The sequence below is a fragment of the Diadema setosum genome, chromosome 6 (assembly GCF_964275005.1).
Source record: "Diadema setosum chromosome 6, eeDiaSeto1, whole genome shotgun sequence".
NCBI classification, from domain to species: Eukaryota; Metazoa; Echinodermata; class Echinoidea; order Diadematoida; family Diadematidae; genus Diadema; species Diadema setosum.
Window position 1 is genome coordinate 29,569,169 of NC_092690.1, and position 27,386 is coordinate 29,596,554.

The 27,386-nt window shown below is 39.5% G+C and overlaps 1 protein-coding gene across 2 annotated transcripts; it reads left to right on the forward strand.

The window, feature by feature from the left end:
• Positions 1–2,089: 2,089 nt before the first annotated feature.
• On the forward strand, positions 2,090–27,386 carry LOC140230080 (cilia- and flagella-associated protein 91-like). Of its 2 annotated transcripts, XM_072310287.1 has the most exons (19): positions 2,090–2,274; positions 3,475–3,551; positions 4,014–4,171; positions 4,976–5,119; positions 5,590–5,774; positions 6,449–6,626; positions 7,882–8,039; positions 8,968–9,150; positions 10,196–10,336; positions 10,946–11,061; positions 11,402–11,473; positions 12,138–12,284; positions 13,283–13,504; positions 14,084–14,232; positions 15,043–15,125; positions 22,634–22,765; positions 24,131–24,309; positions 25,479–25,533; positions 26,093–26,232. In XM_072310287.1, exons 1-18 carry the CDS (start codon positions 2,208–2,210, stop codon positions 25,497–25,499), a joined length of 2,412 nt encoding a protein of 803 aa, XP_072166388.1. In that variant the 5' UTR covers positions 2,090–2,207; the 3' UTR covers positions 25,500–25,533; positions 26,093–26,232. The 2 variants fall into 2 exon arrangements, with proteins under 2 accessions (XP_072166388.1, XP_072166389.1); XM_072310288.1 differs by lacking the exon at positions 25,479–25,533 and having other exon boundaries at positions 26,093–27,386.

Consider the following 27,386-nt stretch of genomic DNA (forward strand, 5'->3'; position numbering starts at 1 on the left):
ACTCCCATACCCACGTGTCATTGTGGATGAATAAAGATGCATGTAATAGGACACAATATAGGCCTACAATGATAAAATACTTAATATGCCCAAAACTAACCCAGTGGCGCTTCTCCCTCGGCACTACAAAATACGGGAGTTTTTCATTTCTTTGTTTGTTCTTTCTTTGATCAATTAATCTAACTTCATGTGTTCTGAATTGTGCGAATGCTACACCCATGACCAAAACATTGATCATACGCCTGAGTAGGTCTACAATATACGCATGTGTGCATATACTACCGGTAGTAATAGGCATATATAATATAGTAATACATGCATTGAAAGCATGCTATTTTTGCCTGTATAATGGAGGTCTTTTTTATTTGTTAATTTTTTTCAAAAAACCAAATAATTGTGATGATTATACACTTGAAGATACTCTCATGCCACTTGTCGCAAATAAATTAAATCATATAGTTCGTCTCGAACAAAAAAAAAAAGAAGAACCAACTACACAAAAACAAAAATAAACTGGAAAATAAACAGTCAGAGATAAATATTTGGCGTCGACTACATCCATGATGAAAATGATAATGGCAAAGTGTTAGCGATGGCATGCCACATTTTGTACAAGATCGATCGATGACCCCATTTCAAAAAAGATGTTGGAAAACAAATCTCTTTATAAAATTAGTGCATCTTTAAGATCTTATTTATTTATTTATTTATTTATTTATTTATTTATTTATTTATTTATTTATTTATTTATTTATTTATTTATTTATTTATTTATTTATTTATTTATCTATCTATCTATCTATCTAGTGATATCTATCTACCTACCTACCTATCTATCTATCTATCTATCTATCAATCTATCTATCTATCTATCTATCTATCTATTTATTCATCTATCTATCTATCTATCTATCTATCTATCTATCTATCTATCTATCTATCTATCTATTCTAGAAGCCGAATGGCCAGCCAAGTAACCCCAACTACCACATTGCAACAAAAATTGATTTCATGATAACTTTCTGTGAATTGGAGCCCAGACTAGGGGTCAGAGTACAGGCCAAGATGAAATCAAAAGCGAATTTAAAAAAAAATGAAACGAAAGGCTCCCACCCGGCCGACCATTATGCGTGTGCTCGGCCCGGCGGACGCGGCGCCGCGCATTATTGCCAAGCAAGCTCCGACCAGGGAGGTGGCTTCCACCTCCCTGCTCCGACCATGAAGCTACAACGACTTATTATACTGCGGTCGTTTGCGATGTGCATTTTGTAGATATGAGCATGTCTCCTATCATTTATGATTTTCATTCTTGCCTCGGTGTGGTTACACTTCTGATATGCTAAACAAAACCTTGAGGCCTATCACACGGCACAAAATCTTATATCAGGTTCAGCTGACTTACCATTCGCGTTCCGATTTGCGTCTTGCGGAGTTTGGGCGTCCTTGAATAATTGCTGGCAGCTGACGCCAGGCCAGTCAAGTGAAGGATTATACTATAGGATTATGGCACGTTTCAAAAATACCAAAACGGCGATGCCGAGCGTTTTTAGGTAAGATGGATGAGCGTGAATCATCTCCCTTTCTACTCATTCTAGGTGCTGCCTGTCCATCAATTCAAACTTGCTCAGACCTCAGTAGAATGAGGAGAAATTTAGTCGAAGATATTAGCATGTCTTCACTATACGTACGATGTCAAAGTGACACACATACTTGTGTCTTGTATATACCCTATATATTCGCCTTCGCCGGAGTAGACATATTACTCGTATGTGTTCCGTGTTCCTTTCTCTCTCCCCTGCGCCGCTGATAATGCAGTACAGTAGTATATTTAAGTAATATAGTAAGTCATAAATTTACATAAAACATTTAAAATTGTTCTTTATATAATATTTTTGGTCAAAATTATTTATTTTTATTAAGATTATGACATCATTATTCCATTATTATTTCATTTGGGCTTTATTTAGACAAAAAATCTTGAACGAGGTTGCAATCACCATGGTTTCAATAGGGTAAGCAACCTGTGTGATTGACGTTGGTGTGTAGATTCTATGCGGCCACTGTGCATGCACTGTGTACGTACGTACGTCTCCACATTTCCATCTCAGTACGATGTATTTCAATTAGAAGCATTGCCATATATTACCTGAAAAGACCGAATTAAAATTGGTGTTTGCAACTAGGTAAAACGCTACTTGAAGTTAAGGATGTCTGCGGCACAAGCAATGCGGCGACCCCGCCTCCAGCAGACTAGAACACACGACTATTTATACGGTAAGAAAACATTTTTACTGCAGTTTGAATAGTGGAGTTGTATGTATCACTGCAGGTATCGCCACTGCACTGTGTGGTATGTTAGTGTTATGTGGGATACTGTGTAGATTGTCTATAACGTTAGAACGAAGCTAGACAACATTTTCTGTTTGGATTGTCAGGGTTAATGCAGCTGTTGATAGCATACAGATCTCTGCCTAAATTACCTGAATCATCTACAATGATGCCCAGTATAGTGAGGTGCCCCCACCCCATCAGGGCTAGAAGTTAGGGGGCCTAAATTACCAGGCATCACCCTGTGTAAGATTGCAACAAGTGCACTGAACAAAGTGCAAACTTTGCAGGGTTACCACAACCAAGCAAACTGAGTTGAAAACAAAACAATTTTTCGTGGAAATCTTAAAATTATATTAGGAATAGATTCTATGTGTTATAGACAAGTATTATCATGTTCACCTGCATGCGTCTTTTACATGCTTTTTCTATGGATGTGATGGGAGCATCATGGTCACCCGCTACTCATCTGACTGTAGTTTTACATGCTTTGGCCTTTGTCTATATATATGCCTAGGGATGGGAGGGTGGGGTGATAAGGTGCGGGCCCCTTCCTTGGCGCACAACTATTCTGCATTGTTCGTGTTTTACGACGATACTGTAGCTGCAAATTTCCGGTATCGATTAGTGAACTTGTGGTTCTATTGGAATCTTCAGCATTTTTCCTGTAGATATCTTAGTATAACCTATGTTAGTGGGGTTTCATAGAATTTCAGTGATGAAATGTGATTTAAACATGCATAAACATTAACTATGAGTCGATGACGAGGTGCGGGTCACTCAACTATACTACAGGAGGCCTTAGTCAAAGACTTGTAATGTTAACGGCCATTCAAAGGATCCAATCGATACTGAGCCTTAGAGGACTTCAATATGTTTCAATGTGAATTGTGATGTTGTTGAAGGATTATTAACAAAATGTTAATGCCTACACTGCAGACATAAACTATCAGTACTGATACATTACAATATGCTGTAATATTATTAACAATTAAGACCTGATTTTCAATGAAACATTTTTGTGACATTACTTTTTTTTTTTTTTTTTTTTTTTTTTTTTTTTTTTTGCTACTACACATTTAACGTTACTAAACCTAAATTCATTTTTCATATCATTGAAACTTTGCATTCTTGTTTCCTCAACAGACCCTGTGTATACGCTGTCAAGTCAAAGAGACCATGCAAGGGCCACGTTCAGGGCAAACACCAATGTGGAGCGAGTGGTGAGTCAGCAGCGGAATGGCCAGGATTATTATCAGATATGGTTAGAAAGACCCAGGTTTGAACTGCACTGACACTTTAATATGTGACATAGATGGATGGGTCATAGACTGCAAACATTCCTTTGCTGAGGAACAGTCGCACCAAAAAAAAAAAAAAAAAATATAAAGACAAATAAATTAGACCACATTCTGCAGGTAAATTTATCCCATTTGCTGCTCTTTAGAGGTTAAATGTTTTTTACATGAAAGAGTTTCTACATGTTCAATTTATTGATCAATAAAACAGCCATGACAAGATAAGACAAACTGTTATCTTGAAAGCTTAACAATTTGTGTATCTGCAAGTACATTGGTTTGTGTGTGTGAACTTGTTTTTTTTTTTTTTGTTTTTTTGAAAGCTCATAAATATTTCCCATGGTAATTTATGTATGCGTTTTCTATCATTATTATTTTCTTCTTCAGGGGCGCGTTCCAGCATTTAACACCATGTTTAGCTCCCTGCGCCACTTCCCACGTTTCAACATGCGCCTGGATCCCACAGATCCTGTTCCCCGTTTCATCTCTCGACAGTGGAGGGGCTACTCTGACCAGGCCAGGGAGGCCTTGATCAGATACAAGACGTACGTACAGTATCTACCCCAACATGACGACGGACCAGAACCTTGCAACTGATCAACAAAGTGCCCTACATTGACGCAAATGAGCACTAAATTCATCAGTGTTTTAGTAGTAGCCGGGATAACAAATCATGGGCGTACATACTCTCCCATGATTAGCGTCAATGTAGGGCAATTTGTCGATCAGTTGCAATGAAAATATCTCGACAGAAGAATTTCATGAATTCAGACCAGAACCTGTTGCATAAAAGTTGTGATCAAACATAAGGAAAAAACAATGAAACATATAGCTCTGTAAATACTCACACACTGATTGGCTTATGTACCTGACTTATGTTATGTTTTATTTTTGGACTTTAAATGTTTGATTGCATCTTTTTGTGCAACAGAACCCAGCCCTGTGAAACTATTTTATATATTGTGAACATTAAATCAAAGCAATAATGTATTTCACAATATAGATAACAAACATAGTCCATGAGATCATTTTTTTTTCTTTCTAGATGTTTTCAATTGCAGCAGCACCACAAAGTTCTAGGCATGAGAGAAATTCAAAGAAGTTAATTAAGTTAAACTTTATTCTGATGAAGAGTATTTGTGTATGCACAATGATCAATACGTAGATATGCATGTGCTTGTTCTGTTCTCATGAGCATATCTGTAACTTACTATACCCCTCAACTTTATTCATTGCAGTGATAATCATCATGTACTTACAGTATGTTAACTTTTTTTTTTCTTTTTTTTTGTGTGTAAAAGGTATCATTGTATGACAACTTTTTGTGATGGTCCTTTGTCTTCCTGCAGATTCAACTATGCCCCTGACTTGCAGGTACCGCCCGTTCACCACCCGGATGCCAAGGTCGGGGGTCAGAATCGCTACAAGTACTTCCGGCGTCCCATCATTCCGTTCCTGCAGCAGGTGCCACCAGAGTTTGTCATGGATAACTCGTAAGTGACTCAGAAGCCAATTTGTCCTTTAAGTTGTACAGCTGTTGAATAGTTTCCTCATCATCTCAATGTTTTGAGTAGTTTTGATGAAATTTGTGCTGTTACAGTAAGCGTGAATTCAAGTGATTTGTCTCTTTTGGGCAGATTTCACTGGTTATATGGATTGTGCATATTTTTTGATGTCTAAAAGCTCATGGTACATAATTTTTTTTTCTCTGAGCTCATCTTAGTAAGATCTAAAAAAGGTGATTTCTCCTAGCTCCTAAGATAGCAATTAGAAATGAAAGTTGATGAAACCAATTTAGTATAAATATCTATCTATTTTCACCTATTTATGATATTGAACTAATTTGCTCAATCTGACACAAGTGGGCAGAAAATAGTACTCTCTCAATGCCTGATTATGTAACTGAAACCAAAGAGGGTGTACTTCAATAGAGATCTCTGGTTTTCTTTTAATCTGGTGACAGGCTTGCCAGAGTGGGGCAGGTCGACCAAGTGATCCAGGAGCGAGCCCCCACCCCTCCCTACCGCACCATTGAAATCCAGACGGACTACAGGGAGAGCGAGACCCAGACCGATCCCTACACACCGGAATATGTGGTCCGACCGGGATCCCAACCAGAGCTCCTCACATTGGCAACACTCTCATTTGGTAAGGAGGAGTTTGTTTGTGCTTTTTATCACCATATACAACTATTCAAAGAGTTTGAAGCAATTCTTTTTTTTTTTGTGGCAAGTTTTCTTTTTTTTATGTATGGAGTTTGGGGTCTGTTTATCAGGCCTATGTCAATGCATTAGCCTCATCTGTGCAAATGAACATTGGTTTGTTACTTGTTTATTCAAGCAGGTAAATTATAAAGATGTATACTGATAAGCAGTTACATTCATCCCACCTAGCTAGGGTCTGTTTCCATATTTTCTAAGATTTGTAAAAACATTTGTAGGAAATCTATCAAAGACAACAATAACTGTAGTAAGGCTTAAGTTTGCAAACTCTATCGAAATGTCTATTCGGTAGCCATGTAAGCCTGCAGGTGTTGTGTTATAATGTAGTATGTGAAAGAAGCCATCAGGTAAGACATCAAGGAGGCTCATTGACTTTGCCAAAGATTTTTACATCAAACACTTTTACATCTTGGTTTGGCAGAAAATTGTCATTCAAGAATAGTCATCACCTGCAGTGGATGATAACTGAGTAATTACATTACTATGGTTAAGGTATTGGGTCACTGAAAATGACTTCTTTGTATCAACGTATGCCATTCAATATGCGCCCCCTTCCTCCCTAAACTTATCTCCTTCCTCCTCCGACATGACCCCCAACAGGACACGGCCTGCCGGCGGGCCTGGCGGAGGTGGAGATGATCGAGAGGGCACGGGCCAAGCGGGCGTGGGAGGCCACCCTGCCCCCACTCAACGATGTCAGCCAGCTGGAGAAGAGAAAGAAGATGATGGACGAGATGGAGAGGAAGGAATGGGCTCTCAGGGAACAGGAAATTGAAAAGTAAGATCGCCATCCACACCTCATACCCCTTTTTACTTTAAACGTCGATATATTTCGCATGATTAATTTTTCGCACTGGGCAACTCAAAAACGTATTCGCGGGTACTTACATTGGCGCTGTGCAATTATACAACTATTCACCATCGCACTGGGCGGCTCAAAAACGTATTCCCGGGTTCTTAAATTCACGGTGTGCAATTGTCCAACTGTTTAACGTGTGTACATAAAATTGTGAAGATATTTTCTGTGGGTTTTAGAATTCACGCTAGCCAAAAGTAGCCTGTGAAATGTGCGAAAATTAATCTACTGTGAAAATTGATGCATTTGCAATACTTTGTATGGTCATGAGTGCGATGGTGCCGGATTTCACATGAGGTGAAGGATTGAAGTGTTCTATTCAAGGAGGTGAAGCCAAGTTTCATAGTGCACCTCATCTTTCACTGAGTGGATAATCTTTTCCTTTGCACAAGTTAAGACAATACACTGTTTTATACAACACTTTTGACGTCAACAGATGTGATCCACACAAAAATCATATCTTTGGTTATTTCTCACTGAATAAAGGTTGAGGAATAGCATTTTTTCTTTGTACGAATGTCTTTTATAACTTCCCCCTTATCAATTCCTCAAAGAAAATGTTAAGTTGTGTATTTTTCTTATGTATTTTATTGTTCTCCAATTTTTTTACTTCTTTGTTTTTTGCAACCTTTTTTTTTTTTTTTCTTATTAGCTTATTTCAAGGTTTATTCTGTGAGTAAAAAAAAGAAGATGCCCTGCCTTTGAGATACACATCTGGTCATATGTTTCCCAATAATTTGATGCACAAGGAAATCCCTTACACGAACATTGCCCTGCATAAAGGGTCATCTCTTCATGCATTGAGGCATTCCAAGAGTAGTGTAGCTGTACTTTACCCGTTGAGGATGAGTCCCGAGTATACTCAGGCAAGTGTCTGGGGGAAATGCGTGTTGTAGCAAAATCAGTCTGTCCTCAACGGATTAAGGTGCTGTCACTTCATACACAATGCAAGGGCGGATCCAGGAATTCCGTAAAGGGGAGGCGTCTTTATAAAAATTGAAGGGGGGCGCATGCACCCCTCCCCCAATTTTTCTTTCTATTTCTTTTGCTTTAAAAAAAAAAAAATAAAGAGGGGGCATGCACTTGGTGCGCCCCCTCTAGATCTGCCACTGCAATGAGCAGACTGTCCAAAGATTGATGTGAACTTGATTTGACTTCGATTGACCCCCTGTGCCAGGTTGCAAGAGGCCAGACTGCAGCTCCTGCAGAAGATCCTGAGGGAGAGGGAGGAGAACCACACCAAGCTGAGCGCCAAGCGGCTGGACAAACTCTGGGCCAAGAAGCAGCAGGAGAGGGAGCGCAAAGTGGCCTGGATCCGCAAGGAGCACATCAAAGGTACCTCCTGGCTAGGGATACGATATATACCAAATATTTTGTGAGGTTTTTATTTTTGCAAACTTGGCGAGTCAGGTGCTTTTCGCAAAATTAAAGCATGCAAAAATATTTGACTTTGATCTCAATATGAATGTGACCTGCACCGCATATATTTCACCGTTCGGTACTGTACTCCACGATTATGAAATTAACCACTCATGAAATTGCTGGGAAGTCCTGATTCGCAAGATATATATTTATATGGCTTATATAGTAATTCAGAAATAATCAACTGATGCCTCATTCTTGTATTTAACTCTCTTTTTGTGCTTTGATGTAAAACCCCCTGTGTGCCACATTACTCTGAGACTGCAACACATTAGTGATTTGGGAAAACATTCTTGTTTGTCAAAGTCATGTAACATTTTATAGAAGCATTTATGCTAGAAATATTGGATAAACAGGCCTCCTTTGTGTGTGTGTTTATGTGTGTCTCTACAGATTGTATTCTTTTTTTTTTTGTACAGCAATAGAAAGGATAGTAGTTTTGGAAGCTAAACAAGAGAAGAATATATAACTGAATCAGGATTGTGGAAGAGAAGGAGGTGGAAAGGTTTGAAGGGAAGGAGGAAGAAAGGACGGACTAAAAGAGAAGCTGGGACGAAAGCAAGAGCTTTTTTTTTCTGCTTTGGATTCTGACTTCTGCATTTTATGATGTCAGGAGTGGTTGATCAGGGAAAAAATTTTCTTGGTATTGCATCACAATTTGCTGTGCATTTTCTGTACCTCTGCTATATAAACTATCTTTTGCGTAGGAGTTTCCTTCAATAGATGTGTGCAAAATACCATTTAAAATGAAATGATATTCATCAGCTGAAATTGCTAATCAAATTTGAGTTGAAAAATTGTTTCCTGCTGATATCTCCTTGTGTCTTACTACTCTCTGCAGCTATCCGCAAACTGACGGAGAAGAGGAGGAAGGTGGAGGGTAAGCTGGAGAGGAGGGACATCACAAAGGACTACTCAGCCTTCGCTTCCGAGGCCTACGCCCCAATGACCAGGCACGGAGTCTTCCTTGACAAGGGGTCTGAGCAGTATGTGGTCAAGAGCAAGTACATCTCCACTTATCAAGGTAAGTCTACTGCAAAACATGGTATGATTATTTGCGGCATGAAATTTTTGCGAATTGGAGCCAATTGCCTTATCCTCTGCATGAAATTTTCGCAAATTGCCACTGGCATTCAAATTATATGGTGTATAGACAAGAACTTTTGCACACTTTTCAGTTTTGTGAATCTTAGCTCTCACAAAGTTCACGAAATTAAAATTCATTCAAACATTCCTCGTTTGACAGTAATTGGCACACAGCAACACACATACAGACATGCACACATACACACATCATCTGACACATACCCACACATAGACATGGTATTCACATAAATGGACACAGTGACATGCCTGTGAATAATGCAAGCACCTGCTAAATTTCCTCTGTAAGTGGTGGTACTTACAGTCATGTGAAACGGTTTGGAATGTTGGGGAGGTATCTGGAAAAGTTTTCTCCTCAAGTGTGGTAAACCAAAACTTTGGTTATCATGGCCCCAAATTACAACAACATAAAGGAAGAGTCTCAATGAACCGAATGATACTCTGTGTTCATCAGTAAAATTCATTTGTAATTCCTAATGATTCTTTTCACACAATTACATGTTTTCTGAATGGTATATGATTTGCATGGCAGCAAATACTCATTCATTCATTTTCATTCAATACTAATGTATGCTTAATACCGGTATTCAAATGGGTTCACTGTAAGGTCAGCAGTGAATTTGTGAGAAGGGAGGCAAGTGTAATGGCACATTTACACAGAGCATGTTATGGGCAACTAGCCCACTTTTTGCTATGGTATGCCAAAAAGAACCATGTCTGGTTTTGTTAAAAAAGAATCAGAATTCGGTACAAAATCATCCAAAATGTTATTCTTATGTCAAAATCAAGAGCAACAAAATTGTTAGTGGGGAAGTGATATTGTAACAGAACCAGATATGGTTCCTTTTGGGACACCATAGCAAAAACCCCGTTCCGTGACCCGTGCCGGATTTGGTGTAAACGCAGCTTAAAGAAGACAATCTCTGCAATCATGTTATTCTTGCCTCTGTCCTCCCTGCCTGCAGGCTTACTGGAGTTGGAGAACTCGCTACCAGACTTTGTCACCCAGCCGAGGGTCATTGCCCCCAAACCCAAGTCGTCGGGCAAGTTGGGCTTCATCAAGCGGCAGCAGCGTCGGCAGAATGAGCTCAATGAGATCTACAAAGGTGGGTGACTGTAAGGTGAAAACCCGGTTATCTTACCTGCGGGTAGTATGATGGATGGATGGGTTTTGTTTTGTGGTTTTGTTAATTTGAATTGGTTTCCCTGTTGCCAGCCTGCAAGATAATGTTTTCCACTCTTAGCCACACTAAAGAGAATGCTGGTTTGAGCTTGCTCGTATTAATGAATTCATTCACACTATATTTTGAAATTAGGTACAGGGAAGACAACATATGTAGTTTACCTGCATTTCCACACAAAGTCACTAAAAAAGGAAGTTTCTGTTTTAGGACAAAGAAATTTAAAATTGTCTTTTCTTGTGATAAGATATTGTGAGCTTGTGATTGGCATACACAGTATGAGATGTTTTGAACCTATATTTGCTCCCTCATGTTAAATTTAGCTGCCCCTCAAAAATCTCCCCTCCACCCCCCCAAGAAAAAAACAAAAACAAAATCAAATGATGTCTGAGTACCTTTTGTGCTGTGTTACCCGAAGGAATTTGATACTTTACTTAACGAGTGCTGTCATCTTGATTTCTATGTTTTGTCACAGAAATCCAATCTGTACAACATCTTTTCTCATTACTTGATTGTTTGTTTGTTTTTCACCAGGCATCAAGAACCAGAAGAAGAAAGGTGTTGAGCCACCTAAACCACTCAAGTTCCTGCAGAAAATTGAGAAACCCATTCCCAGGCCACCCACACCCTCTGTGGAGGTTCCAGATCTGGTGAGCACCTCCTTCCAACTCAGATAGTATTCATGGCTGTGATAAGATGGATCCAATTGGGACATCATTTGTTTCTTAGAACAAGAAGGGCTTTGCCGATTCATGAAGTGTGTGGAATTGAATGCCTTCAGCATTTCAGCTAACAGCATGTGTGACATATAGATGGAAGATTCTAACAAGATTAACGTGGCAACTGTTTGAATATGGTAGAATTGAAAATTGCATTTCTGAAATGAATTCTTTGTGGAAAGCAATAGTACCTAGCTCAACAGAAGCTTGTTGCTCAGCTTACTGTGTATTTCTCTCTTTTTATTTGTTTCGTCTCCTTCTTTGTATCCAGGCTGAAGAGGAGAAGGAGCTGGCAATCATCTTCCTACAACAAGTGATCAGGGGTCGAGCCATCCAGAACATGGTAGGTGGATTTCTAACTTGTCTTTACAGCCGGTATCATTCCTGTCATTACAGGGACTATTTGATGTGAATTTTAAGTTTGTGTGTCCCTTTTGCAACCCTGAATATTGGATTCCTTTTTTTAAACTGGCTTATGAAACATTTAAAACATTTATTGTACAAGTAGTACTTCAGACCTTTCCCAGAATAATAAAACTGGAAAACTTGAAGAGTTTGTTTGCAAAAACCGATAAGTCCATATTTGCCAAATGGAGATATTTGCGATTAAAGGTCAAGAAAAATAAAGAGAATAATAAGAAAATTTTTGCTTCTTTTGACCATAACTTCAAAAATATACCTGTATATGTAGTGACCAATATATCATTTAAAAGGTATTATTTTGTACTTTATGACAGAGATCGTACTTCAAAATCTTCAAAAATGGACTTATCGGTTTTTGCAAACAAACCCTTCACTTCTTTATGATGGAGGGGGAAGCAATACCATTGATTTCCAGTGAATTTATTTGGACCTCGAAAAAATTCCAACTGTTATTCTTGGTGCAAAAGGGGAGAGTATTCTGGGATGAACATGATTTTATTCAAGATCAAACCCACTGAACCCCATAGCAAAAATGCAAATGGCTGTTTTCAAACTGGTCTTCCCCTCCCTGTCTGCTTGTATAGATGTTTGAAGGGAAGGAGAAGCGGCAGGAACTGATCAATGAGCTGAGGAGCACCCACGCCCTGCAGGAGGCAGAGCAGCAGATGAAGAAACAGGAGAAGCAGGCCACCCTCAACATCCAGCGCCAGAGGCAGATGCACGACCACCGGGTGAGAAAAAAACCCCACACATTATGCTTTCCCTATTTGGAGTCCCTCTATGCAGTTCGCTGGTTTCTTCGCATGCTTAGATAGCAATATATCTTGGAAGGAGCAAATTGCTTGTACTCTCTTTCTGTAGTTTGCTGTTTCTTTCAGTTTCTGATAGAGTAATGTCTCTGAGAAGCAGGAGACAGTTTGTCCTCTTCTTTTTGAAAAATGAGTTTGTGCACTCATCATCAGTCTCTTTATGCATTTTGTGGTTCCTTCAATTGCTTATATAGTAAATCTCTGAGTAAGCAGCTGATAGCTTGCTCTCACTTTGAAAAAGTTTGTTTGTATTGTCCTTGCTGTCAGAGCTGGTGTGTGCAGTTTGCTGGTTCTTTCAGTTGATTAGACAGCAACATGTCAGGGAAGCACGAATAACTTGTCCTCTCTATCAAAATGAGTGTGTGATATGTCTCTCTGACATTTGTACATGTATTAGCGTTTCAAAAAACTGAGCTAATCACTTTAAAGTTTGTCATATGAATATCAACAATTTATCAAAGAGTTTTCAGTGAGTCCCTACTGTAAGGAATTCATAGACATTCTATCTTCTGTATTATCCATATATTTTGTGAGTTGGGTGCTATTCACAAGTTTTACACTATGCAAAAGTATTTTGTTTTACCTTTGGTCCAAACATGAATGCAATGTGAATGCATTATTTTCTGTCCATGACTGTACCCCACAATCACAAATTCAACCACTTTAAAAAATTGTTGGAAGTTCCAAGTAGCAAAAGAATAGACTCACTAAATATTACTTTTATATGATTTTAGTGGGGATGGGAAGACAAACTGGTCTACCTCGAGTGCAAATCCTGTGCTTGCTATGCAAAGAAGAGATTTTGGATAGGGGCATGTCATCTTCTGCCGTACATTCCTAAAATATGGGTGCATGTAGAGAATGTGTACGTGTGTGACTCATTTGTTATTAATGATGCATTCCTCTTGGTGTCCCCTCAGGAATCGTTCATAGACGAGTCGCTGTCGAGGCTGGAGGGCGCCGCCATTGGCGACATGCTGGACTTCCTGAGCAAGGAGCTGGTGCGTCTGCAGGAGGAGAGGCGGATCCACGCCTTCGCCATGCTGGCGGAGCGCCGCCGCCGCGTCAGGGAGGCCGAGGAGTCCGGCAGGAGACAGGTGGAGGAGAGGAGGAGACGGGAGGAGGATGAGCTCTTCAAGCAGGTGGGTGGAACCCCCCCCCCCCCCCCCTTCACCCCTTTCCCCTTTTACTTGCTCCTTCAGAAGGGGCTGTGAGCATTGTCACTAACCACAGCCTGTCTTATTCTTCCTTTAGCAACAACCAAAAACATCTTACATACTCGTAAAGGAAATCAAAACTCAAATGTATGTGTGGAGTGAGGGAATGCAGCAATATAGGTAGAAGACACCAGCAAAGTTTGAGGCAAATCTGACTGTCCATTTGAAGTAAAAGACTGGTCGCATGATGGCTCTAATTAGCAAATCATTTGGTTAAGATACATATCACGATTATATGGTATTTGTTCTTGGCTGGTTATACCTGATCATGAGGTTACAAGAGTATTCTGTATGACCTCATATGTAAATATAATTGTTGTATGCTGACACACATGCCCTGTTGAATGAAATATATATTTGATGTATGATAAACGTTTATCGTGCATGTTATGTATCTCACATACATGATGGATACGTGTCTGCGCACTTTGTGTTAAAAAACACAACTGTAGGTAGTAGACTTGATTCTTCATTGTTTTTGTTTTGCTTCATTGACCACTGCAGCTGGTCAAGGTCCACCAGGACACAGTGGACACCTACCTGGAGGACATCATCCTGACGTCCATGGACCGTACTGCCGATGACCAGGCCAGGGAAGAGATCCAGCACACTGCGGAGCAGGTCAATGAGATGGCCTACTTGTCAGAGGAGAGGTGGGTGACATCCAGCTTCACTTACTGTATATGCCATATATTTAGCGAGTCTAAATTTTCACTAATTTGGACTTCCCGACGATTTTGTGAGTGGTTAAATTCGTGATTGTGAAGTCCTGTACTGAACAGAGAAATGTATACGCGTACGTCACATTCATGTCAGGATCAGAGTCAATATCTTGGCATGTCTTTAATTTCGCATATAGCTCAGGACTGGCGAAATTCGCGAAAATTAAAACCTCACAAATTATTCGGCGTATACAGTATTTCTGCTTTAGAGCATTAATTGTAGAAGCTAATAGTAGAGTTGCAAAGTCTCTCTTGTAATATGAGAGGCTCACAGAAAAATGTTGACATTTCTATGGCTTCAAAGTAATTTTTGCCCACTTAGAGGCATATAACACACAAGTATCTCCCTTCTTACTCTTTGGAATCTTTCTCATAATATGTCGGAGTTGGCAGCCCTGTGACAGCATTTATTGACTCGGTATTTGCGTTTGTATTAAATTCACATTCAATGCTCAGAGAAGATCCAATGTACAATAAATATATAAATATTTCTATTGTTAGTGAAATGCCATATCTTGCTTTCAAAACACAATGGACTAACCAACAAACTTTGATTATTTCAAAACTGCAAAAGAGGAAGGAAAAATAAAAACCAAGAAAACAAGATTAAAACAGAGGAGAAAAAAAAAAAGAGAGAAAGTTTTGCCTAATTCATATTAGCTATAAAGGATGCTATTTAGTTGAAGCACGAAAGTGATTCACCCATCTCTTTCTCTCTCTCTCTCGTGGCACATTTTGCAGGGGTCAGCAGCGAGAGACCGTGGCTGAACTGGTCCAGATGTTCCTCCTTCCAGAGGTCCAGAAACTGACCATCAGGGAACAAGGTGAGCTGGGACCTCAATCCATGTCCACTCACTCTTCTTTGTCCACCCAGTTGACCATCAACAGATTCTGTACAGTCCCAGGTCGAAATTCCCATAGAAACCAGTAGAGCTAAAACCAGTAGAATTCTACTGGTTTGTACGGGTTCAGTGGAGACCGATTTTCTACTGGTTTCAATATGGAAAGTGAAATAAAACCAGTAGAAAACCAGTAGGAAATTTGTACTGGAACCAGTAGGAGACCAGTAAGAATTCTTATTGGAACCAGTAGAAACCAGTAGAAATGCTTGATTTAAACCAGTAGAATCCAGTGAAGACCAATGAAAACTCTCAATGAAACCAGTAGAAATCTCAACAAAACCAGTAGAAATCTCAACAAAACCAGTAGAAATCTTAACAAAACCAGTAGAAAACCAGTAGAAATCAGCAAGATTTCTTACTGGAACCAGTAGAAATCTCAACAAAACCAGTAGAAATCTCAACAAAACCAGTAGAACTCTCAACAAAACCAGTAGAAATCTTAACAAAACCAGTAGAAAACCAGTAGAAACCAGCAGGATTTCTTAATGGAACCAGTAGAAATCTCAACAAAACCAGTAGAAATCTTAACAAAACCAGTAGAAAATCAGTAGAAACCAGCAGGATTTCTTACTGGGACCAGTAGGAACCAGCAGGATTTCTTACTGGAACCAGTAGGAACCAGCAGGATTTCTTACTGGAACCAGTAGAAACCAGCAGGATTTCTTACTGGAACCAGTAGAAACCAGCAGGATTTCTTACTGAAACCAGTAGAAACCAGTAGGAATTTCTACTGGAACCAGAAGAATACCAGTAGATGCCTTACTGAAACCAGAAGAAACCAACAGAATACCAGTAGATGTTGTACTGGCCCCAGTAGAAACCACAAGAAATTCCTACTGAACCAGTAACAGCATGTACCAATGCATTTGGAAGAAGAACTTGCACTTCAAGTGACTCCCATTATAACGACATCTTCAGGACCGACAGTTTTCTTTTTGTTACATTAAAATGTTGTTACCGCTCAACAATGCAAGAAAGAACATTGTAAATGTAGTACAGTTGGAAATACAGATAATAATTTAAGGACCTGATTTTTTACTTTTTTTGATACATTGCAAAAAAGTTTCCATAGAACCATGTCCATTATAACGGATGTGCGCTAGTAGTACAAATTCTTCTTCAAATCAGCAAAAAACAAACAAACAAACAAACAAAAAACCTATTTGTAATGGTGCCACCAGACGATCAACTAATGTACAGTACTAACCAATTTTCGACTGAATGAGATATACCTGAATGTTCAAAATTAAGAATGAATACATGTACACAACACATGCCACACAAATTCACACTGCATTTGTATGCATACATTGATCAAAACATGAGACTTCTATCACACACTGTAAGTCTGGAGTAAATACAGTCTTAAGTTGAGGAAATTTTATTACAGGTCAACAGATGATAGTCATATTACATGAGTACAATACATTTCAAAGTATTCATTATTCAGATTACTTTTTTTTTCACCATGTTGTTTTGCCAAGCAAAAGAATTTTTATTTCAGTTAACAAATTCGTTCAACTGATTATGTGACAAGAATTTTTTTTGAAAGACAAATAAGGCCTCGACAGGTATTTGAAAAAAAAAAAGCCAAAAACATATAAATTTGTATTACATCAAAAATACATGGTTTACATTCCTGTCATGGAGCACTTTCCATATGCCCCATTTGTTTGTTAAAGCGATAGCATAAAGATGATTATCCTAATCATAGAAAATGTTCATCTGAAAGGATGCAAAACTCATATGTACACAAACAAACTTAATAATAAAGATATTAAACTGATGGCATGACAAACAAAACTTCACTTGACAAAACAAAATACAGCATTGGTGGTTGGCAAAGAATAGGTATTCATAATTATGTATGTAAAATAAACCAAGCTGTCTTGCTGGCATCATCCAGGTACATACATCTACTGTACATACACAGATAACACTAACAGCATCGATCATAGATAGTGTTAAAAAAAGCGGCACCAAAATGGGATTGGATATTGTAAGAGGCAATGAGTAAAAAAGAAGAGGAAAATAAACAAATAAACAAATTCATAGTCACATCTGAATGCAAGTTTACAGAATAGATTTCAATTGCCAAAATGCTCACGAATGCTTGGCCGCTCATTTTATGTTAGTTAATAGCCTTTCAAAAACATAAGAGAACCTCATTATGTCAAGGACCTAAATACCACGATTCACCTGTAATTACCTTGTTTGAGTGTATATCACCTTTCTTACTATATTTTACTTATACACAGTCCTGTCCCTTTGCTGCACACAGCATTTAGATGGGCTAGTTTCTTTCTATAATAGGTCCTTGTTCTGTCAGCTGGAAAGTGGTATGCACAATCTGTGAGGTTTAATGTCTAATAGTAGTCATAGATTTTTCACATGTAATAAGTCAAGAGTCTTTACCTGGGACCTGATAAAATCATCCATTTTCATTTGCAAACTGGCAGGTCTGTAAGTTGCAAGGTTACACTAATTTAATCTAAAAAAGAAAAAAAATGCATCAAACTGAACATTACCCATTTGACCATTCAAAATAAAAAAGAAAAAATACAATGTACACCGTTGCATGATTCAATTACACAACTTTGAGCACAAACAACACAGCATGGACGCGGAAGGTTTTGCACTTCAGGCTCACACCCATAAGTCTTTTTATCCGATAGCAAGTACAGTTATACTGTTACTGCCCAAGTTAGTCCTCACCTTATCCTTTGCCATCAGTACAGCACATGAATCTTCCCCTCCTCTACCAGCACAGCAACTCTCTTGTGCAAAATCAAAATACTGTACATGACCTAAAGTATATGCTGACTTTCTTGCAGTTTATACTTGTACCCATCACGAACGTAAAGATACACGTTGTAGCACAGAAGATCACCCAAGCCCAGTCATCTGGTTCTGACATACATGTATGTACTAAACTTGTACATTGTACATTACGGTACTGTACAAGTATTTCCTCATTTACGCTGTCACCAGTGATGGAATAACACAGGACATAGTGACACTCCTTTTCCTCCAGTCAATCTTTAAAGTACATTGTAGCTAACAAATCTCTGCACTGATGATGATGAGTCTGGCTGAATATGATGGTTCTCTCAGTTTTACATTTCTCTCGCTCACATAATTCTTTCACTAATTAATGTGAAAATATCTTGAAATTTTCCTGAAGTGACAAGCTGACAACATACACTTTGTGTAACAGCAAATATTTGGCCAGGGCTCCCTGGTTGGGCCCATCTGGTGCTTGTATGACGATTTCAAAATGCTGAAGGCCCAAACTCTCAGTGAGGTCATCATTCTCTGAAGGCAAGGGAAGATGTAGGGCCCACTCGTGGCAGTCAAAATACCAGGTACGTGGAATAACGGACTACAGCTCCGCAAGTCGACCTTAGCTGGCTTCTTCTAGTCTTCATCGTCTCCTATAATGCTTAAAGATAAACAAACAGAAAGAGAACTTCGAGTAATCAATCAATTTTCAATGTTTGATGTTAAAGTGATACATTGTACTACATAAATCTTGCCAAATTGAGAACATTCGTCAAAAAAATCAGCACATTTTTCTTCTTCATTGGAGATCAACATTCAACAAGCGTATCATTATGGTCAACTCACGTTAGTGTTTCAGTTTGAACTCTTTATACATATGTACAACATATGTTACGTTTGCACGCCTGACTCTGTCAAGGGCATGTTATAGTTAACTTCACATATTCTGCTCAATGCACAAACCCACCCCCACCGATCGATAAATCACTAGCACAGGGTAGACAGTGTTTCTGGCAATTCCATTTCTCTCACTAACAATGTACCGGGTAACCAGTATAGCCTGTTTTTTACTTGGTGATTGACTAGCAAGCGGTGTTAGCTACGAACTGTTGTTACTGGCTTTTTGTTTCTACAACTTTGCTCACTGCATGTCCAAAATACGATTCAACATAAATCTACAAGGTAAATACATGTAGATCAGAAAAACTGAATGTACATGTATTCTCAAATCATCAATTGGTACCATTTGTTGGTGTCTAATTATGTGGCAAACAGAATGTTTCCATCATGGCACACAAACTGATATTGAGTGATAAAGAGCTAACTTAAATACAACTTTGTAGTTAGCGTTAATGATACTTTAAATCTAGGCTAACAAGAGGTCTAAGGCAAAACACTCACTAACTGGCCAACACCGGTGCTCGGTTTGTCTCAGTCGGGTTCCTCATACACTTGCACTGCAGACGAGTACAGCGTGGCTATGCATATAATCTGTGAACCTACTGCGCACTGGTGGCTGTAGCTGTTCCAGTGTCTCACAGTCCATTATCGGGCATTGTCAGTCTCCGACACGTACCACCACCACAACGGTAGTACCAGATACAGTTTGGATTCACAGTGGATTGTTTCGTCAATTTTCACGATGTCACCAGCTCGCACATTTCAAATCGTTTGAACATACATGTAGTATGGTGCACGGGACTACGACATACGTACGGCTTCGATTCCGATCGTCATCATGATCAAAGTCACTCTCAAATGAAATAAAACGTCAATGTTTACCGCTAACTAAACCTTAGATTCCGGAGCTCATTGAAGATTCTCATTCCGAAACACAAATGCAATCGTAAGTGGAGTTTTCTCGGTATAATTGGCTGCTGGATGACAGAGTTGAGCGGATTGCGATGGGTGCGTTGATGTGTGTACGACAGTTCAGTACGATGTACCAACAGCTCAATATGAATGCGGTGGCGGCCGGTCGGTCGGCCGACCAGCCAGTCAGCGCAGGGCCGGGGAGCGGACGGCGGATTGCGCTGCCCGCCAAAAGTAGCTCGTTTGCATAACGGCTAGCTGCGCGGTAGTATGACGTCATGTTGCCGTATCCCAGGGATTTATTGATGAGCATAACGAGTTTAAAGACAATTAGGTTATAACAATCACATAAGTATAATTTTAATTCAAAATATAGGGCTTATATTTTTTTTTTGCAATTGTTAATATCCCCATAATAAATTAACAAAAATTTTTGTAAAAGTTGTTCATTGATAACGACGTTCTGTTGTTTGACAACTTCCAGTAGAGTCCACTGGTTTCTATTGGTTTCTGCAGGCACTCGGTTGGTTTCTACTGGTTTGACTTGTTAGAAGTATTTTGACACCCCATTTTAAACCAGTATAATCTACTGATTTCTGTCGGTTTCTACTGGTATTCACAATTTTACAACCCTCTTCAAACCAGTAGACTCTACAGGTACTCGCTGGTTTCCGCTGGTTTGACTTGATATTTTTACATCCCATTTCAAGCTAGTGGAATCTACTGGTTTCTGTCGGTTTCTACTGGTATAACTCCACACTTCTACAACTCTCTTCAAACCAGTAGACTATCTACAGGTACCTGTTGGTTTCTACTGGTTTGACTTGTTTGTTTTTACATGTAAAGGAGATGACTGGTTTGTACTGGTTACCACTGGTTTGACATGATATTTCGACACCCCATTTTAAGCCAGTGGAATCTACTGGCTTTCTGTCGGTTTCTACTGGTATAACTTAACAATTTACACTTCTACTAATCCTCTTCAAACCAGTAGACTATCTACAGGTACCTATTGGTTTCTACTGGTTTGACTTGTTTGTTTTACATGTATAGGAGATTGACTGGTTTGTACTGGTTTCCGCTGGTTTGACTTGATATTTTGACACCCCATTTTAAAGCCAATGGATTCTACTGGTTTCTGTCGGTTTCTACTGGTATACCTTCACACTTCTACAACCCTCTTCAAACCAGTAGACTTCTACAGGGACCTGTTGGTTTCTACTGGTTTGACTTTGTTTCTACATGTATAGGAGATTGACTGGTTTGTACTGGTTACCACTGGTTTGACTTGATATGTCGACACCCCATTTCAAGCCAGTGGAATCTACTGGTTTCTGTCGGTTTCTACTGGTATAACTTCACACTTCTACACCAATCCCTCTTCAAACCAGTAGACTATCTACAGGTACCTGTTGGTTTCTACTGGTTTGACTTATTTGTTTTACATGTATAGGAGATGGTTTGTACTGGTTTCCGCTGGTTTGACTTGATATTTTGACACCCAATTTTAAAGCCAATGGATTCTACTGGTTTCTGTCGGTTTCTACTGGTATACCTTCACACTTCTACAACCCTCTTCAAACCAGTAGACTTCTACAGGTACCTGTTGGTTTCTACTGGTTTGACTTATTTGTTTCTACATGTATAGGAGATTGACTGGTTTGTACTGGTTACCACTGGTTTGACTATATTTCGACACCCCCATTTTAAGCCAGTAGAATATTCTGGTTTCTATTGGTTTTATGCTGGTATTAATTCATCACAATTGTATGACCCTCTTCAAGCCATTAGACTACTGGTACCTGTTGGTCTACTGGTTTGACTTAATTCTTGTTTAAACATGTAGAAAAGTGACTGGTTTGTACTAGCCGGTTCGTACTGGTTTTCGCTTCTTTTAAAGCCATCTTCAAACCAGTAGGCTGCACGGGTACCTGCTGGTTTTTACTGGTTGACAAGTAATGTCTTAACATGTAAAAAAAAATGCTGGTTTGTATTGGTTTCTACTGGTCTGACTTGTCTTTTTTCAACCCAGTTTTGAAACCAGTCGACTCTTCTGGTTTGTACTGTTCTCTACAGGTTTCCCTCTCCACTTGAAACCATTAAACAGTACCACAGGTACTGATTTCTTCTGGATTCTACTGGTCTGACTTTGAATTTAACACTCCATTTGAAAACCAGTAGACTCTACTGGTTTTTATTGGTTTGTTCTGGTCTTTTGACCAGTTGAATCTAATGGTCTCTATGGGAATCCTACTGGAACCCTCTGGAAATTCCCATAGAAACCACTCAAATCCGGAAACCAGTAGAAACCAGTAGAAGGTCTCTACTGGTTTCTACTGGTTTCTACGGGAATTTCGACCTGGGGTTGATGGTTTGCAATACAGCTATCATTAGTTTTCCAATTTAGATGGTAATTTACCCATATTTGACTGTGCAGCACTCCCATAGCTCTGATTCATTATTTGTAATGGTCATGGATCCTATATGACTGTAGTTAATCAGAGTGTCATAAAGAATCTTGTGTTGATATGTGTGTATTTGGATTTATTTGTTTGTCTGTTTGTTTTTTAAATGATTATGATGATCATTTGCCCCATGGCCATGAAGCTTCTGCAACCAAGGCTGTTTTTTTTTTTTTTTTTTTTTTTTTTTTGATTTGCATGTATTCATACAAATTATGTATACCCACATATATACATAAATTTATTCAGAACACATCCTTTCAAAATGCATAATACATGCAACATAGAGATTTAATACACACATATATTCCTGCGATTGCTTATATGGGTACTGAAGTGAAGTAAACCTACATTGTAAAACCATTTGTCTCGCAGTCAAACAAGAGCAGCGGAAACATCTCCTGGCGGCTCACAGCACCATCTTCAAGGAGGCCGAAGGGGTCATTGCCAAGAACTCCCGTCCCTTGGGAACACCCCAGGCTGCTCAAAAACCACCATCAAGACCAGGTGAGACCTGCCAGTATTCAGGAAATCTTACAGCTAATGTAAACTATAATAAGGTGAAATCTGTACAGATACCATGTGCCTCTTTACTGGAAAACATAATCCACTGAAAGTGGCAGGAATGTCCTTGTTGGTAATTTCAGAGATCTCTATTATTGTGTGGACATATTTTACCAAGAAAAGAAAGAAAGAAAAGACAGCAACTAAAGCAGCAGTAACAAAGCTAACCAAAAATCTGTGGTCAGAGTGACTTAGTCAATACTTATAGGCCTTGGATGACATGATTGTAAGACTTCTCTCCATCTGTCCGCTGCACTTCATAATTGAGATACACAAATACGTTTGCAAAGATTCTGTTTATGTACGAGTTTATCCTTGCTCAGTGAAGAAGTCGCTGTTGATCCTAGGTGAAAGAGATGGCATCTAATGCAGAAATCCTATGTGAATCTAGGGCTTCATATTTTTAAGTTGTGCTTTGTCGCTACATGAGCGTTTCTGTGCAGATGTCCAAACACTGCACGCTTCCTAATGATCGCGCTGTAACTTGAGCACAGTTAGGGTATGACTTCACTTACTGTAAAACAAGGAATGTTTTAATTTTAATTTCGTGAATTTTGCAAAGGCCAAGATTTGCAAAATTAAAATGTATGCGAAAGTTCTTGTCTACACTATATGAATTGAAAATGCCTGTGACAATTTGCGAAAATTTCATGCTACTAAAATATCTTGCTCTCCAGTGTCTGAAAGGCATTGTGCTGTTCGTGTCATCGTGCCAACTTTGTACAGTGCAATTTCACCCTCTATCTAAAGTTTTGACCCAAACAGCAAACCTCGGTGCTGTGCAGAAGGAATAAAACTTTTTATTATATTCATGCATTTTCTGTGAGTGACAAGATGACCTTCTGCTGCTGGAACAAAAAAAAAAAAAAAAAAAAGAAGAAGAAGAAGGAAATGCAGGGCTTTAGGCTGTATGTCTTCTCCTACTAGTGCTACGCAGGAGTTCACCCTTCTGATGAGGAGTGACATATGGCTTCGCTGACTTGGCATTTATTCACTTTGTAGCTTCTCCCATGCAGCCTGCCCTCATCGAATGTTGCCATTCTCTGAGATGAAGGAGCCGGGAGCAGAGAACGAAGCCATTTCTCCCCGGTACTGTTAGGAATCATGCTCTGCAGAACATGCTCAGGGATGGCTGTTTGTGTTCTGTAGGTTGCTCATGTCAGAAGTGACTACAACTTTATCTTCGAGAATCGTCCATGATGTGCACTTTTTGAGTGCCCCGGGGCTTAAAGCGTGTTTGATTTGTGTCCTTGTGGCATGTAAATGTAACTTGTCAACACGTCTGTGATCTGTATGCACTATTTTCAGCCTCAGCCTCCAAATCCAAGAGGACTCCGACCCCGACAGGAGCCAGCACACAAGACCCCGCCCCAGTGACTTCCAAGCTGGGTAGCCGACCGGGCTCGGGCAAGGGTTCGCGACCCAGTAGCGCCAGGAAGGGTTCGGCCGAGGGGTCACAGCGAGGGAGCAGGACAGGCTCGCCCAAGGTAAGAGGACAACAATCTTCCTCTGGCTTGATGTGGCATGCAGTGAATATCTGTCCACCACAGGAACAAATACACACACACACCCTGTCTAGTCTTTGTCAAAGACTGGGATACTACTCGAAACACCCCCCCCCCCCCCCTGTCGCGTCTATCTCCTGTTAAGCCTTCTGAGGTTCACTCGCCTGTCCCATCCTTGAGGAGATTACTGAACAAAAAGGCAAATCTCAAGATTCAAATGTGCTCACATCTTATCATTTGACATTCCTAGAGACTTTTCTGCTCTTCCTTTCTTTCCTATCTTCAGTGATTAGGAGATTGTTCAGCAGTCATGAAAAACAAATGAACACTCAGAGTACATTTACTAATACATGATAATTTCTTATGTGTGAAAATTTCCTACAGTATAATGGAAAATAAAAGTAACAAAATATGGCATATGCATATGATTTTTGCAGTAAATGGTGTATTCTGATTCCGATTTGTTGGAACAAGGGGTTTGCCAATGTGGGCTCTTCACTCTAACACAATTTGCTGTACAACTTTTGTTCGATAATGGAATGAAGCGACTACGAAGATTCTGTCTAATTGAATGCAAATAAGATCTCTCTTTGCTTTGATTTTTGTTTGTATGTACACTGCTGTCATTTTGAACGTTTACACACATTATGGGACTCTGTTTTGTGTGTGCTTTATTATGCAGTAAGTTGCACAAAATCTGCATTCTCGTGTTTAACCAAAAGAAAAACAAAGCAAAAAACAAACCAACCCTTGGGCTGTTGTGCAGATGATGCATATAAATGTGTAACTCTGTTTTCAGTCTTCTTCACTGAATAGTAAAATGAACTCATTGAGAAAGGTCAAAGGGGACTTGACATGTTATCATAGGTTGTATCGTGGTTACCAGTATATTCAGATTTTATGCATACCTTTCAAACAAAGATTGCTCCCAGCGACATATAAAAAAAAAAATATAAAGTTAGATGCCTTGAAGAAGTCTTGCGTTTGTGTTCATACTGATGATATTATCTTTGTATGCTTTCTTACTTTCTAAATGGGTGATTGTTTTTCTTTTTTCTTTTTTTTTCATCTATGTGAGATACTGTCATTGAAGTGTTTTTCTCTCTATGTGTTTCACACTATCCCCTAACTCGATTGCCGTGACCTAACAGCCTTCTGGCACCCAACACTAGATATCAACCTTCTTCCACCACAACACCATTGTTTGTGAGTATCTTCACTTCTGCTACCATGGTGACATACATCTTAATTGGTTATAAATGGCAATAACAAGAAGTGTTCTTTCATGAATATAAATTTTCAAAGTACACGTATCCATATTTTTTCGGCACAAGTGTACCAATGTGCAGTGGTGGGACTTGTGGTAGTTAATTTGACCCATGTCTCCTGCTAAAGTAGATATGTTATTAACTCAATATGCCTTCTAGTAACTTGTTGAATTGATTGGATGTTTTGATTTAAAACATTCTACCAGCATGCATCATTCTCTATCTGCCCAATGTGTACCAGTGGCATTATTCTAGTTTTCAAGAAAAATAACACCTGTGACGTTATTCTGTCAATGTCTTGCCTGATTTTGAATAATTTTCAGAGTAGGAAAAATGAAATATAATGATTTCTGCAGACTTCCAGGAGGCACCTAATGACTGTTATGATATATTAATGCTTTCTGTACATGCATTAAGTGTTTAGATGTCCATTTTGGTTAATGAATGCTTTACAGAACCAGTAATGATGTCATTTTGAAAAATAATGTGTGATGCAGGTCAAGAAATCACCAGCCACATCACCACAACCCGATCAAGCCACACAACCAAGCATGGACACCGAGGAGCCAGTACCAAGCACATCGTCACCACCAGCAGCCCCCACACCGCAGCAAGAGGTGAATGCAGACCAGCAAGAAGCACCAAGCGACGCAGGGAAGGTGCCAGAAGTGAGCAAATCCCAACTGGCTGAGGAACCGAAACCAAGCGACACAGCACCAGAGGTGGCTGCAGAGCCGCCGGTCTCCACAGAAGAGCCGCAGGAGCCGGAGGGAGAGAAACCAGCAACCACAGGTGAGGCGGCCACCACCGCAGAGCAGACTGGTGCACCATCTGAACCAGCGAGTGCACCGGAGGACGGTCCTGCACCAGTGGGAGACAGCGAGGAAGCAGCAGCCACACCTCCCGATCAAGTTGTGGCACCTTCCGAGGAGGCAGGGGAACCGACAGAGAAGGAGGAGAAACCAGCGGAGGAACCGGTGGAGGTGACGGCGCCTGAGGCTGGAGAGACAGAAATTCGTCAGAAGGCTGACTCGGCTACTCAGGGAGCAGATTCATAGATATCAACACCCTGAAACTCATTGCAAGTCTTGCTCTAGCAAACCTTCTGCAGCCAAAACTCCACATAAAGCTCAGCATAAGTATATGTTGTATTTGATATTTTACCATCCAAAATGAACAATACTTTCAGTATACAGAACCTGTGAGCCACAACAAGGGTATACTCCCTGTCTCCATTGGTGAACCTGTAAAATTTGAAAAAAAAAAAGTAGAGGAAAAATCAGGACTAAATAGACTCTCCATACTCAATCAGTACATTTGTAATTGTGAATGTTTTAATTTTGTTGAATCACTTACTATTGTATTTGTGTTATCGTAAATTAGCAGATAAAACAAGAGGTGCAATTGCTAATTAGAAAGAAAAAAAAAATGTACAGCTTGGGCATGCCATAGGTTCAATTTGATATGAGCACTTGAATGTTGTATTAGAGGGATGTAGGGTGCTAGAAAGAGAGAGAGAGAGAGAGTGAGATAGAGGCATTGAGAGAAAGAGAGGGAGAGAGAGATATAGATAGGGAGAGAAGGAGATACATAATAAGAGAGACAGAGATTAAGGGAGAGAAAGAGATACATATAGAGAGACAGATTAAGGGAGAGAAAGAGATACATATATATAGAGAGAGATAAAGGGAGAGAAAGAGATACATAGAGAGATAAAGGGAGAGAAAGAGATACATATATATATAGAGAGATAAAGGGACAGAAAGAGATACATAGAGAGATAAAGGTAGA